Raw genomic sequence first — 16,653 nt, 5'->3', positions numbered from 1 at the left:
TGGGGGGGGGGGGGGACAAAGATTATGAACTGATTTAGAGTGAGTGTTTTCCATCTGTTACTCAAGTGTGCAATTTGGGGGATTTGTTGAATTCCAGCTGCTTTTAGATAAGCAAATAGCAAAAAAATAACCAGGACAGCTTTTTGCCATCTGCATTTGGGCCAGGACATGGTGACTTTTGTTCTTGAATACAGAAGGTAAGTAAAGAACGTGGTGGCCCATTTGTTAAATATTTCACTATGAGCAAACACCACCAATGCTTCATAATCTGCTCTGGCTGCCTGATGACTTTTAGATTGGCTTAAAATGTTGGTTTTGACTTAAAAAAATCATATATAGCTAGGGACCAGCCTATTTGACTCCCTCCTCATGTGATACCGCCACAGCTGCAATAAACAGAGTGCAATTTTTTCTGTGAGGGTACCTCAACTCTGGAATTTACTCACCCTTGGTCTCAAACTCCCTAAATCTCTTGCCTCTCAGGACCCTCTGCAAAGCCCATCTGTTTGTATGAGTATGTAGGTAGGGCTGAGATGGGTGGAATTGTTAGTGACAGAACTAAGAGTTGGGGATTTGAGACACATTCTGCTGCACAAAGGCTCTTTCTCTCCTGTTGCTATTATATCATCATTTTAATTTCATTGATATGGGTAGTACTTTTAATATCTTGTCAGAATGTCTAATGTCGCAGCCAGTGATATAGACCAAACAGGAATAAATAATATGCAGATGCCTTAGTACTCAAAATAAAGATGGGAAGAAAAGGGAAACACACCACCAACAGTCAATTGCTACAGCCATTCGATAAGTGAAAACTAGAATTGCCAGTATTAAGTTTTAGCTCAATATGACGTTTTCCCCTACAATATATGAAATAAGTTGCCTTCTAAAAGAAAGATACACCAAACAAGGAGAAGAGGAGACTAACTGTAGATAGTATAAAGAAAAATTAATGCTCACCTCCAGCAATTCTGAGACAATAGGTAGTACTTCAGGGTTACAAATATCTATTGAATCATCCCGGTATGTTTTCTTTTTGTAACGGATGTTACCCAAGTGTAGTATTGCAGATAAGAGAGAGAAAATTCTAAAGAAACAAGAAATATTTTTGTTTTATTGTTTTTTTCATAATACCAAGAGAAAAAAATCACTGTCAGAATCTTGGAGCAAACATCAGTGTCAACAACCCTGGAATGACATTTGTTATTAGAATCCCACTACAATAAGAACGAAAAGAAAAACCTGCCACAAATCATCTATTACCCCTTAAAATGTATTCTGATTAGAAAGCTGCCTGAAAACAGTGTAATGTTATGAACCCTATTTGCTGCAATACTTAATATGAATACTTTGCAGTGACACAGCACTTTTCATCCCAAGATCTCAAAGCCATTTATTAAGTATTATAATTCCCATTTATTAAGTATTATAATTCCCATTTTGAAAATGAGGGAAACTGAGGCACAGACAGGTTATGCCCTACAGTTTCAAAACTGTCCACTGGAAAATTGAGACCCTCAAAATTAGCATCCAACTTGAGTCATCCAAGGCCCATTTTTCACTGAACACTCAAATACTGACACTCTCAGTATTTGTGCATACTTTTGAAAATTTTGTAACTAAGTCACTTAATCAAAGACACAACAGAAAGTAGTAGTAGCACAGCTGAGAAAAGAACACAGGTCACCTGAATCCCAGCTCTCAGTTCAATCTACTAACCCAACGGTTCCATACTGTGATCCCATGTTACAACAGAAAAAATGTCCGGCAGCTCAGACCTCAGAGCAATAGAAGGCAGTCACCACCCGACTGGACCTCGCCATAACTCCCAGATTGAGAACCACGCACTATAGCACAGGCACTTGTTTTCATCACTAAGTAAACTGGAGTAACAGTTATGGCCATTTATCCTGACAAGTGACTGTCAAAATAAACAGGATTCTTTTTCAATGGCATTTTCTTAATCCTAGAATATCTGCTCCTTGTGAGTATTCAGTCATGGCTGACGTCAGCAATAAAATACATTTGTACTACTTTTCAAACCTATTAGCCCTGCAAACACAGTAAAAAGGAATGGAATTGAATTCTATTTTTTTTGTGTGCATCATCAGAATTGTTCACTAGGTTCCAGTTGTAAGGTCCAACTAGTTGCATCAAAGCAACCACATTGACAACCATATGCTGAGAGCAGAATTTGGCTTGTAGAACCTTTATTATTGATTCAGATGTTAAGGCCAGAAGGGACCATTATGATCATTTAGTCTGACCAACTGCATAACAGAGGCCATAGAATTTTACCTTGTAATTTTTGCATTAAGACCATAAATTTTGGATGAGCTACTGCATAACTTTAGATATATTCACAGTCTCCATTCCTCTACGCATGGCCTACACTGTTTGTTCTTACATGTGTGACCTTACATCGACTGGATTAAAATGCATATTTGAATAAACCCAGTTTACCAAACAATCCAGATCACCCTGTATAACTGACACTTCCTTGTTATTTACCATCCCACCAATCTTTATGTCAATGGCAAACTTTACTAACAATGATTTTACTTTTTCTTCTACTTAATTTATAAAGACATTGGACTAAGAACACAACCCTGTAGAATACCATGAGAAAACTCTCTGTCTGATGATGATTCTCCATTAATAATTACCTTTCAAGACCCATGAGCCAATTTTTAATCCATTTAATGTGCTACACTATTTTTGGACAGTGTTGTTTTTTCTTGGTGATGATGCTTATTGAGGAGAGAATACAGGCTGCCTTTCAGATCCCAGGCTGGGTTTGCAGGGCTGACAGTTGGGGGCCCGTCTTTTTAGTTGTAAAATTAGGCATATTTAATCTGGAAAGCACTGAGACAAAGATGGAACCACACACTATTTTAATAGTCACGTTTATAGAATACACCCACTCATCAACGTTCCTCTGTGGTTCTCTTTTCTTTGTATGTCTATGTCTCAACCTAAACAGGTTACCCTTTTTTGTTATTGTTGTAAAAAGCAAATTTCACATACTTAGCCACTTACATTGAAGAATTCACTAATTTTTCTTTTTCAAAACAGTAGAAGACAAAGCATTTGTCAATGCACACAGACAAAGCCAGAGAAATAAAAGGAAACCCTTGACACTGAGCTCTGCTGCCTGATGCCCAAAAATGGAGTGGTGGCAGAATATAGCGAGCAATCTAGCCATACAGCAACAATTAATTTCTGCTGCAGTATTTAGTAAAATAGTTTTGTCTGGACTGAGAGGCAGTGGCATTTGTTCATGTAGCACAAGTGAATGTAATGTAGAAGAAAATGTAAAATCATTGCTAGTAAAGTGTGTGTCTTTTCCGCTTACTTGCGGAGTTGGGGGTTGAACATTGGGGTCAGGGAGATGAAGATGGGAGATTAAGCATGCAAGTACACACGAGGAGTTTCTCGGCATATGCATGGGTAAGGAATGTGTTAGTATCTTCTCTGCTTGTTTGACAAGGCTGAGGTTTACATAGACATGCAAAAAGCACTTGAAGAAAGCATAATTGCAGCACCAATTCTTTTCTGCTGGGCAAGGAGTTTCTTTGTTTAACTGGAGTAGGATTTGTGAGGGGGCGGGGGTTGAGAAAGTGGAAAGACTGAATAGGGGTAGGGTGCATATGGCGGGGCAGGGGATGTTGGAGGTACATCACATTATCCAGGGCTTTTAAGCTTTCTGTCTCCTTGGCCTTATCTAGATTAAGAAAAAAGGTGCTTTTTTAAAAACTGGGTTAGGTCACACTAAGGTAGACTATGACCAACTAACATTTTTGAGATGTAAAACTATCTACACTAGGTGCTGATGATGTTTCAAATGGATTATTTAATTCAATTTAAAAAAAAAAAACAATGAAGCAGTCATCTCCTGCTTCCCACATAATAATCCAGTGACCAGGGTACTTCACTGAGAAAATGAATCCAATTGTTTGGATAAAAATAATTTAAACACATTTTTACACTTAAAAAAAGAATATATGTAGGGACTTGGGCTATGTCTACACTGGCAATTGAATGACAAAACATTTGTCTTTCAGAGGTGTTGGGAAAAAAAACCCTGAAAGACAAAAGTTTTGGCAACAAGAAGTGCCAGTGTAAACAGCGCATTGTCGGCAGGACTGTTCTCCTGCCGACAATGCAAAAGATGTGACGCAGCAGGGAGGGGGGAGTGTTGACCTGGGAATGTGGCAGGGGAGTTTCAATGGGAGACCTGAGAGCCTCTAACGTGAGCCAGGAGGGGGAGGGAGAGGTAACACCTCTGCCCAGGAATGTGAACAGAGGCTGCAGGAGGGAGCCTGCTGGGGGGGGGGGGGGGGGGGGGGGGCGGTTTAGGTTCAGTTTGGTGCTGGGTGGTGGAACGCAGGGAACCCCAGGGCTGGGGTCTAAGCTCCCTGCTCCCCCAGAAGGACTTGACTGAGGGGTCCTGGTTGTACCCACAAGCTCTGTTTTAGACTGTGTTCCTGTTGCCCAATAAACCTTCCGTTTTACTGGCTGGCTGAGAGTCTCAGTGAATCCCAGGAAGAGGGGTGCAGGGCCTGGACTCCCCCACACTCCGTGACAACTGGTGGCAGCCGTGGGATCTACTGCACCCCGTGGACGGCACTTCCTGCAGTAAGTGACTGGGGAGCAGTAAAACAAAGGGGGATTGACGGGGACCGGGCGTGCTGAAGATTCAGAGAGAGACGGTTTCAGGGGGCGGTTAACCGCTGTGAGTGTGTGACCAGAGAGAAGGACTTTTGCAGTTACAGGGCTCCCTGGGGGATTGCAGCGAGTGGTCCCAGGGGCGGAGGAGTCTGCACCTCGACCCTGGTAAAGAGGTGGTGACCTCAAGAAGGACTGACACCCTAGGGGTTTTTCCTGGAAACCGTGGAAAGCTGCCCAGGCCTGCGAGTGGCCAGCAGGGAGACGTATGCTAAACGCCTTAAGAGTGACCTGGTGGAACTGTGCAGGCAGAGGGGGCTGCGCACTGGGAGGTCCACCAAGGAACAGCTGATTGCCCAGTTGGAGGAGGGGGATCACTTGGATGACACGATCCCTGACCCTGAGGGAAGCCGCCCGATGGATGCAGCGTGGGCCCTGGGGTCTGACCAGGCTGGGAGGGGTCAGACTGCTGCCGAGGGCATCCCGAGACCCTTCCTACCTATGCCTGGGGAAGGGGTTGGGGGAAGCCCAGAGAATACTGAGGGCACCCTGACCCCGGCAGCCAGCAGGGGATCCTCCCGGCGGAGCTCCCCATCCCTGGAGCGGAGGCGGCTGAAATGGGAGAGGGAGATGAAAATGAGGGAGCTGGAGGATCATGAAAAACAACGTAAGCATGAGCAGGAGGAGGAGGAGAGGGAACGTAGGCATGAGCAGGAGAAGGAGGAGAGGGAACGTAGGCATGAGCAGGAGAAGGAGGAGAGGGAACGTAGGCATGAGCAGGAGAAGGAGGAGAGGGAACGTAGGCATGAGCAGGAGAAGAAGGAGAAACAAAGACAGCATGAACTCGAACTGGCCAGGCTGAGGAGCAGTGGGACCCCGGCTGCGTTGAGTGTGGGGGCACCCAAGACTGCAAGGAGCTTTGATAAGTGCTTCCTGGCCCCGCATAAGGAGGGGGAGGACACAGATAGCTTCCTGACGGCCTTTGAGAATGCCTGCGAGATGCACAGGGTTGACCCTGCCGACAGGCTCCAGTTTCTGACCCCCTTACTGGACCCCCAAAGCCGTGGAGGTGTACAGCCGAATGAAAGGGCCGGAGGCAGGGGACTATGAACTGTTCAAACAGGCCCTGCTCCGTGAGTTTGGGCTGACCCCTGAGATGTACCGGAAAAGGTTCCGGAGTCAGCGAAAAACGCCTGAGGTCACATACCTACAGCTGGTCAACCGGATGCAGGGATATGCCCGCAAGTGGACAGCTGGGGCCCAAGCTAAAGAGGACCCGCTTGACCTAATTGTACTGGAGCAACTGTATGAACAGTGCCCTTCCAACCTGAGGCTATGGTTGGTGGACAAAAAGCCAGAGAACCCACAGCATGCAGGGCAGCTGGCCGACAAGTTTGTGAACAGTCGGTCAGGGGGTAGCAGGGAGGAGTCCCAAAAGAACAGGCCCCCCTCCCCCCCGATGCAGAGAGAGAGTCACCATGGGACCTCCCAGGGGGGAAATGTGGAGAACCCCCTCCCAAGAGGGACACCTGGCGTCGGGACCCTCCGACCCGCTCGAGGGGACCAACGTGACCTGAGCTGCTATCACTGTGGCCAGAGAGGCCACTGTGGCCAGAGAGGCCAGTGCCCCAGGCTCAGGGACAGACTGAACAGACCCAACCCACCCAGGGTTAACTGGGTAGGGACCCAGCTGAACGAGGGGCAGATGACCCAGGCAAGGGGGGCTGCCAGCTTACCACCTGCTCAGGAGGGAAGAGTTCCCCAGGCCAGCTCTGCCAAAGGGCTGGAGGCTCTGGACTCAGGGTTCTTGGTTTACAGGGTGGGCGCGGGGCTGTCCCTCCAGAGCGAGTGCCTTGTTCCCCTGGATGTGGATGGGAGGAAGGTCAATGGATATTGGGATTCACTGAGACTCTCAGCCAGCCAGCAAAACGGAAGGTTTATTGGACAACAGGAACACAGTCTAAAACAGAGCTTGTGGGTACAACCAGGACCCCTCAGTCAAGTCCTTCTGGGGGAGCAGGGAGCTTAGACCCCAGCCCTGGGGTTCCCTGCGTTCCACCACCCAACACCAAACTGAACCTAACCCCCCCCCAGCAGGCTCCCTCCTGCAGCCTCTGTTCACATTCCTGGGCAGAGGTGTTACCTCTCCCTCCCCCTCCTGGCTCACGTTAGAGGCTCTCAGGTCTCCCATTGAAACTCCCCTGCCACATTCCCAGGTCAACGCTCCCCCCTCCCTGCTGCGTCACATCTCTCCCCTCTTCGAGACTGAACTGAACAGGGTCACTCTGACCAGTGACTTGGGGAAGTTCAGGGCCCCCTCTCCGGGACAATGCATTCGCTATCATGTTGGCACTTCCCTTCACGTGGACCACGTCCATGTTGTAATCCTGCAAGAGCAGGCTCCACCTCAGGAGTTTGGCGTTGGCTCCTTTCATCTGGTGCAGCCAGGTCAGGGGAGAGTGGTTGGTGTACACGGTGAAGTGTCACCCAAAGAGATATGACTCTAGTTTCTTGAGGGCCCACACCATGGCCAGGCATTCCTTCTCGATGGCCGCGTAGTGTTGCTCCCGGGGTAGCAACTTCTTGCTCAGGTACAAGATGGGGTGTCTCTCCCCCTTTTCATCCTCCTACATTAACACTGCCCCCAGTCCCGTGTCTGAGGCATCGGTGAACACCATAAAGGGCTTGTCAAAGTCTGGGTTTGCCAGAACTGGGCCACTGACCAGAGCCTCCTTCAGTGCCCGGAAAGCCTCCTGGCACTGCTCGGTCCAGACCACCTTGTCTGGCTTCCCCTTCTTGCATAGCTCAGTGATGGGGGTGGCTATGGCGTTAAAGCGGGGCACAAACCTTCGATAGTATCCTGCCAACCCAATAAAGGCTTGGACCTGCTTTTTGGTGTGGGGAGCAGGCCAGTCTCTGATCACCTCCACCTTAACTGGTTCCGGCTTTAGGCGGCCGCTCCCCACCCGATGGCCCAGGTAAGATACTTCCGCATCCCCACCTTGCACTTCTCTGCTTTTACAGTCAGCCCAGTCCCCTGGAGTTGGTCCAGCACTTGTCTAACCTGGGACACATGGTCCTCCCAGGTCTGGCTAAAGACACAGATGTCTTCAATATACGCCACGGCAAAACTCTCCATCCCCCTCAGTAGCTGGTCCACCAGGCGCTGGAAGGTGGCCGGCGCTCCCTTGAGGCCGAAAGGCAGGGTCAGGAACTCACAGAGCCCCAGAAGGGTGATAAAGGCCGATTTCAGCCAGACATCTGCATCCAGCGGCACTTGCCAGTAGCCCTTTGTAACGTCCATGGTGGTAAGGTATCGAGCTCCTCCCAGCTTGTCTAGGAGCTCATCAGGCCTGGGCATGGTATAGGCATCAGATACAATAATGGCATTGAGTTTCCGATAGTCCACACAGAACCGGACCGACCCATCCTTTTTGGGGACCAGCACCACCGGCGAGACCCAAGGGCTGGCAGATGGCTGGATCACCCCCAAAGCCAGCATGTCCCGGACCTCTCTTTCCAGGTCCGGAGCAGTTTTCCCTGTGACTCGGAAGGGGGAGCATCTTATCGGCGGGTGCGACCCTGTCTGCACCCGGTGGACAGTCAGATTAGAGCGTCCAGGATGTTTGGAAAACAGCTGTCGGGATGGACGCAGCACCCCCCTGATCTCAGCTTGCTGGGCAGGGGTTAGCTGATCCGAGAGGGGAATTGTTTCCAGGGGGGAACCAGTTCCGGTCCCAGGGAATAGATCTACTAAAGGGTCATCTCCCTGCTGCGTCACAGTGGGGGCGGAAGTTTTTTGTCGGCAGGAGAGCTGACAAACAGCAGCTACACTGCACAACTTTTAGTGGCACGACTGTAGCGACACAGCCATGTAATAGAATCATAGAAGATTAGGGTTGGACGAGACCTCAGGAGGTCATCTAGTCTAACCCCCTGCTCAAACGAGGACCAACACCAACTAAATCATCCCAGCCAGGGCTTTGTCAAGCTGGGCCTTAAAAACCTCTAAGGATGGAGATTCCACCACCTCCCTAGGGAACCCATTCCAGTGCTTCACCACCTTCCTCGTGAAACAGTGTTTCCTAATACCCAACCTAGACCTCCCTCACTGCAACTTGAGACCATTAATCCTTGTTCTGTCATCTGTCACCACTGAGAACAGCCAAGCTCCATCCTCACCAGTGCCAAATAGAGGGGGAATAATCACTTCCCTCCATCTGCTGGCAATGTTCCGACTAATGCAGCCCAATATGCCATTATGTCGCTGAAAGCTGTGTAGCGTAGACATAGCCTTAGTGGTGTTCAAGTTATCATAGAATCATAGAATGTCAGGGTTGGAAGGGACCTCAGGAGGTCATCTAGTCCAACCCCCTGCTCAAACAGGACCAATCCCCAACTAAATCATTATTAAATTATCGATTTGTGAATCTGATGTTTTTGTTGTTGAAAATACTGCTATCCTGATGTCATTTTTTTCTATTTAGTATAAATACAAACATGTCTGTTAGACCAACACATTATAGAAGTAATTGTTTATGGAAAAAGATATTCATAACTCCATCTAATAATTTATTCATAGCCTTAAGACTTAAGAACTTTCAGTGATAATGTAGCTTAATAGAACTTGAAAGTACTGTATTGATAAAGAATTATTTTGCAGTTTTTGCTGGACTAAAACAAAATCTCTATCCAAACACTTGTGTTGTGTGGTTACTTTTCTTTTTTGTTGTATTTCCCCCCACCCCCACCCCCACCCTCCCTAACCCCCTGATCGCCTGGCATCATAGAATCATAGAATATCAGGGTTGGAAGGGACCCCAGAAGGTCATCTAGTCCAACCCCCTGCTCAAAGCAGGACCAATTCCCAGTTAAATCATCCCAGCCAGGGCTTTGTCAAGCCTGACCTTAAAAACCTCTAAGGAAGGAGATTCTACCACCTCCCTAGGTAACGCATTCCAGTGTTTCACCACCCTCTTAGTGAAAAAGTTTTTCCTAATATCCAATCTAAACCTCCCCCATTGCAACTTGAGACCATTACTCCTCGTTCTGTCATCTGCTACCATTGAGAACAGTCTAGAGCCATCCTCTTTGGAACCCCCTTTCAGGTAGTTGAAAGCAGCTATCAAATCCCCCCTCATTCTTCTCTTCCGCAGACTAAACAATCCCAGCTCCCTCAGCCTCTCTTCATAAGTCATGTGCTCTAGACCCCTAATCATTTTTGTTGCCCTTCGCTGGACTCTCTCCAATTTATCCACATCCTTCTTGTAGTGGGGGGCCCAAAACTGGACACAGTACTCCAGATGAGGCCTCACCAGTGTCGAATAGAGGGGAACGATCACATCCCTCGATCTGCTCGCTATGCCCCTACTTATACATCCCAAAATGCCATTGGCCTTCTTGGCAACAAGGGCACACTGTTGACTCATATCAAGCTTCTCGTCCACTGTCACCCCTAGGTCCTTTTCCGCAGAACTGCTGCCTAGCCATTCGGTCCCTAGTCTGTAGCGGTGCATTGGATTCTTCCATCCTAAGTGCAGGACCCTGCACTTATCCTTATTGAACCTCATCAGATTTCTTTTGGCCCAATCCTCCAATTTGTCTAGGTCCTTCTGTATCCTATCCCTCCCCTCCAGCGTATCTACCACTCCTCCCAGTTTAGTATCATCCGCAAATTTGCTGAGAGTGCAATCCACACCATCCTCCAGATCATTTATGAAGATATTGAACAAAACCGGCCCCAGGACCGACCCCTGGGGCACTCCACTTGACACCGGCTGCCAACTAGACATGGAGCCATTGATCACTACCCGTTGAGCCCGACAATCTAGCCAGCTTTCTACCCACCTTATAGTGCATTCATCTAGCCCATACTTCCTTAACTTGCTGACAAGAATACTGTGGGAGACCGTGTCAAAAGCTTTGCTATAGTCAAGAAACAATACATCCACTGCTTTCCCTTCATCCACAGAACCAGTAATCTCATCATAAAAGGCGATTAGATTAGTCAGGCATGACCTTCCCTTGGTGAATCCATGCTGACTGTTCCTGATCACTTTCCTCTCATGTAAGTGCTTCAGGATTGATTCTTTGAGGACCTGCTCCATGATTTTTCCAGGGACTGAGGTGAGGCTGACTGGCCTGTAGTTCCCAGGCCATCATCATGAAGGTTGTTGTTATTAGTCTCTGAGAGTGACACTGCTATTCTCATTCTGTATTTTAACAAGATTGATCAACCCTATTTCTCAACTAGCCATACCACTGAATGAGATGTTACACACAAAGGTGTTTTTAAGGCTTCTAGAATATTTGGTATCAGCAACTGCATGCAAAATGGATCCAAGGGTTAAAAATAAGTAATAAATATCTCTGCCACCATTTTGGTTCTGGTGCACTGAAAACCATGGGTTCCTAACCATACCATTTCCCAAAATTTTTTAATGTTCAATCTTGTGGACATTGCGTAGGATATCTGACTGAATCATCATTTCAATTAAAGTCGTGCAGAATGAGGCATTAAGATTCATGAACAATTCAAAAATACCTCAACTGACAGGAAGTATATCTTGTTTATATCTGTAAATGTTCTTTACTCCTTTAACATATACATTATCAAGTGTTATTACACGTTGTCATATCAGCAGTCTGACAAATTATATAGGGCACAATAGAGTCACAGTCAAGTACATTCAGCACTGTCCTGCTCATTATGCCAGATATTAATGTGGAAGACAAACTCACTGTCTGCGAGTCTTGGGAAGAAATCCCACCATCTCCATGGCCAGTTGTAAGCGCTCAAAATCATGCTTCAGGTCTTCCCCTTCAACAGAGAAGCAATCCTGTTTGGTTCAAACAGAAAGATTGAGTGTTAAAAGAAAAGAAGACCAGAATGTATCTAGCTGGTCAGTTCAGCACTACACAAATCTTAATCAGTGCTTTCCATGCCCTTTATCAATGACAAGTACATTTCCAGTCTGCTGCCTGAGGAGTGACAGACACAGACCCCCTTAACATTAATAAGGGGCAGCTTAATTAGTTACCAGCAACACACACCTTTGACATCATATTCACACTCTCCCCGCTCTGGCACCATTCTGAAAGTCCAGTGCAGAATGAAAAGAGCATGCACAATATGAATTGTGAACTATACCTATTGCGGGTGAGGGATGGAGACTCAGTCAAATAAGGAATGAGGAGAGCTAACATGGGCTTTTGAGCACTGTTAAAAAAAACTTGCTAGAAGTATGTGCACAGAACTTTCCAAGGAGATCAAGCTGTAACTTATTTCCAGTCTGCTCTAAGTATTAATCTTTAGAAAAAATGAGCCCCGGGATTCTAAGTCTCAGACACTCCTAAGGAATGTAAAGAATTCCATTTTTTAAATTAAAAATTGATTCTTTTACATTCTTTTTAAAAAGAAAATTAACTGCAACATACATCAATAGATTAATTTTCTGGGGTTAAAATCATGAATTTTGGAATGCTGCAGATGGGAGGCTTTTATATTTAACAGGTTTTTTTATTCTAAACATTAACTAATGTTCTGAAAATGCTAACTCAGAGGAAATTCAAAATCTACTGAACTTTACATTTTGAGGGTACATGGATACTTTCAAATGATTTAGATACAGAACTCTTATGTTTTCGATAATCCACTATTATTACAAAACTAATAGTTAATGGTAACAGAGTTCCAGAGTTTTCACGCTTCAGATATACTGAGGCCCATCTATATTGGCCTCACAGCTATGTTTAAGAACCTTAGTTAAAACTATATGCATTAAAACTAAACTCCCTTAAACTGGTTTATAAACTAGTAAACCCAATACCTTTCATGTGATTTGGTTCACTCCATGCCCACACCATGGGTTTCCTCTCTTGATAAACCAGATTATTTTGTTTCTTTCTATGTGAGCTACCCAACTATAGCCCAAAGTATCAGTCTCCAAATCAAAGTCAGGTTGTGTTAAACCACAGACTATTTTCTTGACAGTTGTACAGAAAGAAAATATTGTTACACATATAAATAAAACAACAGCCCATTCTCAAAACCTCACCTACAATCACAAATCAGGTAATTGAGTGTACATATTATATGATCCACTCTGGTCATTTGCATGGAAATCATGATAACTGTATTAACTGTGTACACATATTTGTATGAACAGTTTTGAAAATCCACACCATACAGGGCTACTTGCATGCTACAGAGACCAGGCACTAAAAAAATCACAGAATACTGACTACTGCCTGGACTCTCATGTACACTCGCTCTCACTTTCAATAAATAGCGCAAAGCTGTCTCTCCATTCCGTATCCCAGTGTATATATGTGGATAAATCTTCGCAGTTAACTCATTGATACAAATCTTCTCCTTTAAGGGGGAAGATTTTTTTTTCCTTTCCTTGATATGGTTTACTTTAGAGTAATGTCCACTTGCTGATCCTAAGATAAAACACTTTAATTTCAAACATTAGCATCAATAAAGAACACAAACATACAGGAATATTAGACAATATTCACTGGCGGTATCCAATTCCCCCAACTAAAAACTGTTTAACTGTAAGTGGATTTATACGTGGTTTTTAAAATCAGCTGTAATACCAATTGTAGGCAGAATCTGAATTTAAATTAGAAATGAATATGTTTGCATTCTATTAAAATAAGACTTATTAAAAAGGGGGCATTTTCATCAGTTGTGCTAAACTGAATTAATAATGCTGTAGAAATATGCCTGCTTTAACTGGACATAGCCCCATAAACTACTTTTACACTCTGAATAAATTTATACATCATATCATGTACTCAATGGGACAGCTATAGCTCAAAATAGATAAACCATTTAATACAGCAATGAGACAAATTAATTTTATTCCATAAACTGATGACAAGAAACAAAGCCTTTCATGTGTAGGCCAGTGGTTCCACTTCGGCCCAAATTTTAGTGACCAAAAGTCATTAAAAAGAAAAAGGAGTACTTGTGGCACCTTAGAGGCTAACAAATTTATTTGAGCATAAGCTTTCGTGAGCTACAGCTCACTTCATCGGATGCATGCAGTGGAAAATACAGTGGGGAGATTATCTCTCCACTGTATTTTCCACTGAATGCATCCGAAGAAGTGAGCTGTAGGTCACGAAAGCTTACGCTCAAATAAATTTGTTAGTCTCTAAGGTGCCACAAGTACTCCTTTTCTTTTAGTGGATACAGGCTAACATGGTTGTTACTCTGAAACCTGTCAAAAGTCATTACTAACTGATGGCTAATTGGCAAGCAGTATGAAATACATTGTTAATCTCAAGCCAACTCTTAAAACAACTTGTCTACGTCAGAAAAAATACTATCAAAACTGGCTTCCTTATTGGCAGATGCAAAAAGGTTTCAAGGAAGGAAAGGGCCAATGAGACTAAACTCCCCTCTCCAAGGTATGGTTGACACACAGTGTTAGGACAATATGGGGTAGCTTGTACTCTGGCCCTTGCTGAACTTGGACAGCACAGGCAAATAAATGCATTGTGCATGCATTTAGTATCAAGTGCTGGAATCTGTCAAGGACTCTAAAAATCTCATTTAAAAATAAAAATGAAGAAACAGTGCCTACATTCCTGTGACAACTCTCCTTACAGGATTTTACTCACTTGAAATTAGATCACAAGTTAATAGTGAAACTACTACAGCTGACTCAGAAGCAATACATTCAAAGCCAAAGGCAATGTGGTTAACAATTTATATAACAATTGCCAAGCTCATTAACCCATATGGAAAGGTTTCTTGTAAATCATTTATGTCAAAGCAGATGCTCTGCACACTATTTCATCAGCAGTAAGTCCCTATACTTTATTTTCTTTTATGAAAATGGACAGTCATAAATTTAGAACATTCATGCTGTAATGGCAAACAACTGTGAAAAGAGCCAACATTAGCAGACCGATCAAACTGGTCATCAGTATTCTGCTTAAGCAATGAGTCGTCTCCCAGCCTTTTCAGGCTTGTCATACAAAAGCAAGAACCCTGCTTACTAACACTAAACTGAAGCAATTCAAGCATCTCCGCTCTCAAAGCTGAAAGATATGCTTGTTCAGAGACGAAAATATCATCGGGGGGGGGGGGGGGAAACGAGTTATATAGGCCTGTGGTGCCTGTTCTCCAGCAAATTCAGGGCATGGGGGCCCGGCTCCACCAATGTTCAAGGCTGGGTCTCTACCCCCAGCCCCGCCTACCGCCCCTCGCGCCTCCCCCAGTCCCACCTGCTGCCCCCATGTGCCTCTCCCTGAGTATCCCTGCCTGGGTGGCTGCCCTGCTGCTCCAAGCTGCGCTCCCTTGCCGCGGGGAGCGGCACCGGCGGCAGGCTGAAGCAGTGGTGCAGCCACCACCTGCGGAGGGAGGAGGCGCACACACATGATGGCAGCCGTCCCCGCTTCTGGCACCCACCACAGGGGAAGCGAGGGGGCTGAGTGGGGCCTGGCCCCTAGGAGCACGTGCAGTGACAGTGCTGGGTGAGTGTGCTGCCTGCGGGGCTGTGGAGTCCTCCTCTCTGGCCAAAGCCCCCGGGGCAGCCTGCCTGCACCCAAATGCCTCATCCCCAGCCCCAAATGACCCCAGAGCCTGCAACCCCCAGCCAGAGACCTCACCCCCTCCCCCCCCGGCCCCTGCAGTCCAACCCTCTGCCCCAGCCCTGAGCCCCCTCCTGCACCATGAACTCCTCATCCACGGCCTCACGCCGCTGCCCTCACGCCCGCACCCCAACCCTCTAACCTAGCCCTGAGCCTCCTCCAACACCCCAAACTCCTCATCCCCAGCCCCACCCCAGAGCCCTCAGCCGTCCCACATTGTGCAATATAGGAAAATTGTTAAACTGTTTCCAGTACATTTTTACTGTATTTTTAAAAATATATATCGGCTTACAAGGTGGTGGGGGGGAGGGAGGGAGACTTGGACCCGTTCTGGGCACCACCAAAAATTATACAAACCTGCCACCCCTGAATATCATATGATGGTGAACAATTTGTTTTTAATTCCCTGCATAGCCCTAGTATGATCATATTCTGGACCCTATCCTATGTATCTAATAATGACACAGCACTGAATAAAAGAGAAATCCATCTTTTTAATCTCTATTCAGTGCAGGGTGGATAAAAATCAATGATTTAAAAAAAATCCGATTTTATTTTTATTTAAATGGGATTTTTTTTAATAAAATGCTTTTTGAGGGAAAAAATCTAGCTAAAGATAGTTTTAATTAAGAAACATTATAGCTCAATGATATCTCATCATGGAATAGGGATTATAAATTCTAATTCTATAGTATGAGACAATATATTCATGTAATGTTTAAGAAAAGTTTTGTAAATGAGTTCCAATAGTTCATAGATTAGGGACCCAATTTTACAGGGTTCCAGGAGCTTCTGTATAGATTATTTAGGTTAATCTATCTACCCAAAGGGATTCAGTGCTCAGTCTAGAAGATACCATCAGAGATTATTAGTTTTGCAGTTCTCAAACTGTGGGATTTGTGTCTCCAGAGATAACATGCTTGTTAACAGCAAAATTGTTTTTAAATAAATAAATATATAGAGGTGAGAAGCAGACCTCAACCCTATTGTCCCTCTGAACTTTGTGTACACAGAGTCAATCCGTTACCTCTCTCTAAAAGTGAAAAGTTTCAAAAAGTTCAATGAATAGAAGATTGTTGGGGGCAGAATAGATCTGGACAAGGAGAAGAAGTCTGTGAGAAGGGAGGGACAGGCAGTAGAAACAAAAGTGAAACTGTTTGAGCAGCATATTCCAGAAGTCTTGAGGTCTTTCTGAGTGCAGTCTTCATTGATTTGAGATCTACCACACCATTCTCTTACCAGAAGGGAAAACCTATAATAGCAGCAGGCTGTAAAAGAGACGCAGTTTGGGAATATTTTAATGAAGTTCCTCTACCCGTGGGTAAGACAGGCATGCATGAAAAATGCAAACAGTGCAACAAAGAAATGCGAGGC

The 16,653-nt window shown here is 45.3% G+C and overlaps 1 protein-coding gene across 13 annotated transcripts in view; it reads right to left on the bottom strand.

Annotated features, from left to right (window-relative positions):
- The window catches only part of MYO9A (myosin IXA), a 465,931-nt gene that overhangs the window by 233,519 nt on the left and 215,759 nt on the right, over positions 1-16,653 (bottom strand). For all 13 annotated transcript variants that reach the window (XM_074965918.1, XM_074965921.1, XM_074965919.1 and 10 more), the window contains 2 exons: positions 11,410-11,507; positions 961-1,087 (listed from right to left, as the gene is read on the bottom strand). In XM_074965918.1, coding sequence (XP_074822019.1) covers positions 961-1,087; positions 11,410-11,507 — 225 coding nt within the window. The remainder of the gene's footprint in view (positions 1-960; positions 1,088-11,409; positions 11,508-16,653) is intronic.

This window comes from Natator depressus, chromosome 10 (assembly GCF_965152275.1).
Source record: "Natator depressus isolate rNatDep1 chromosome 10, rNatDep2.hap1, whole genome shotgun sequence".
Lineage (NCBI taxonomy): Eukaryota > Metazoa > Chordata > Testudines > Cheloniidae > Natator > Natator depressus.
This window is presented reverse-complemented; position numbering and strand designations above follow the sequence as displayed.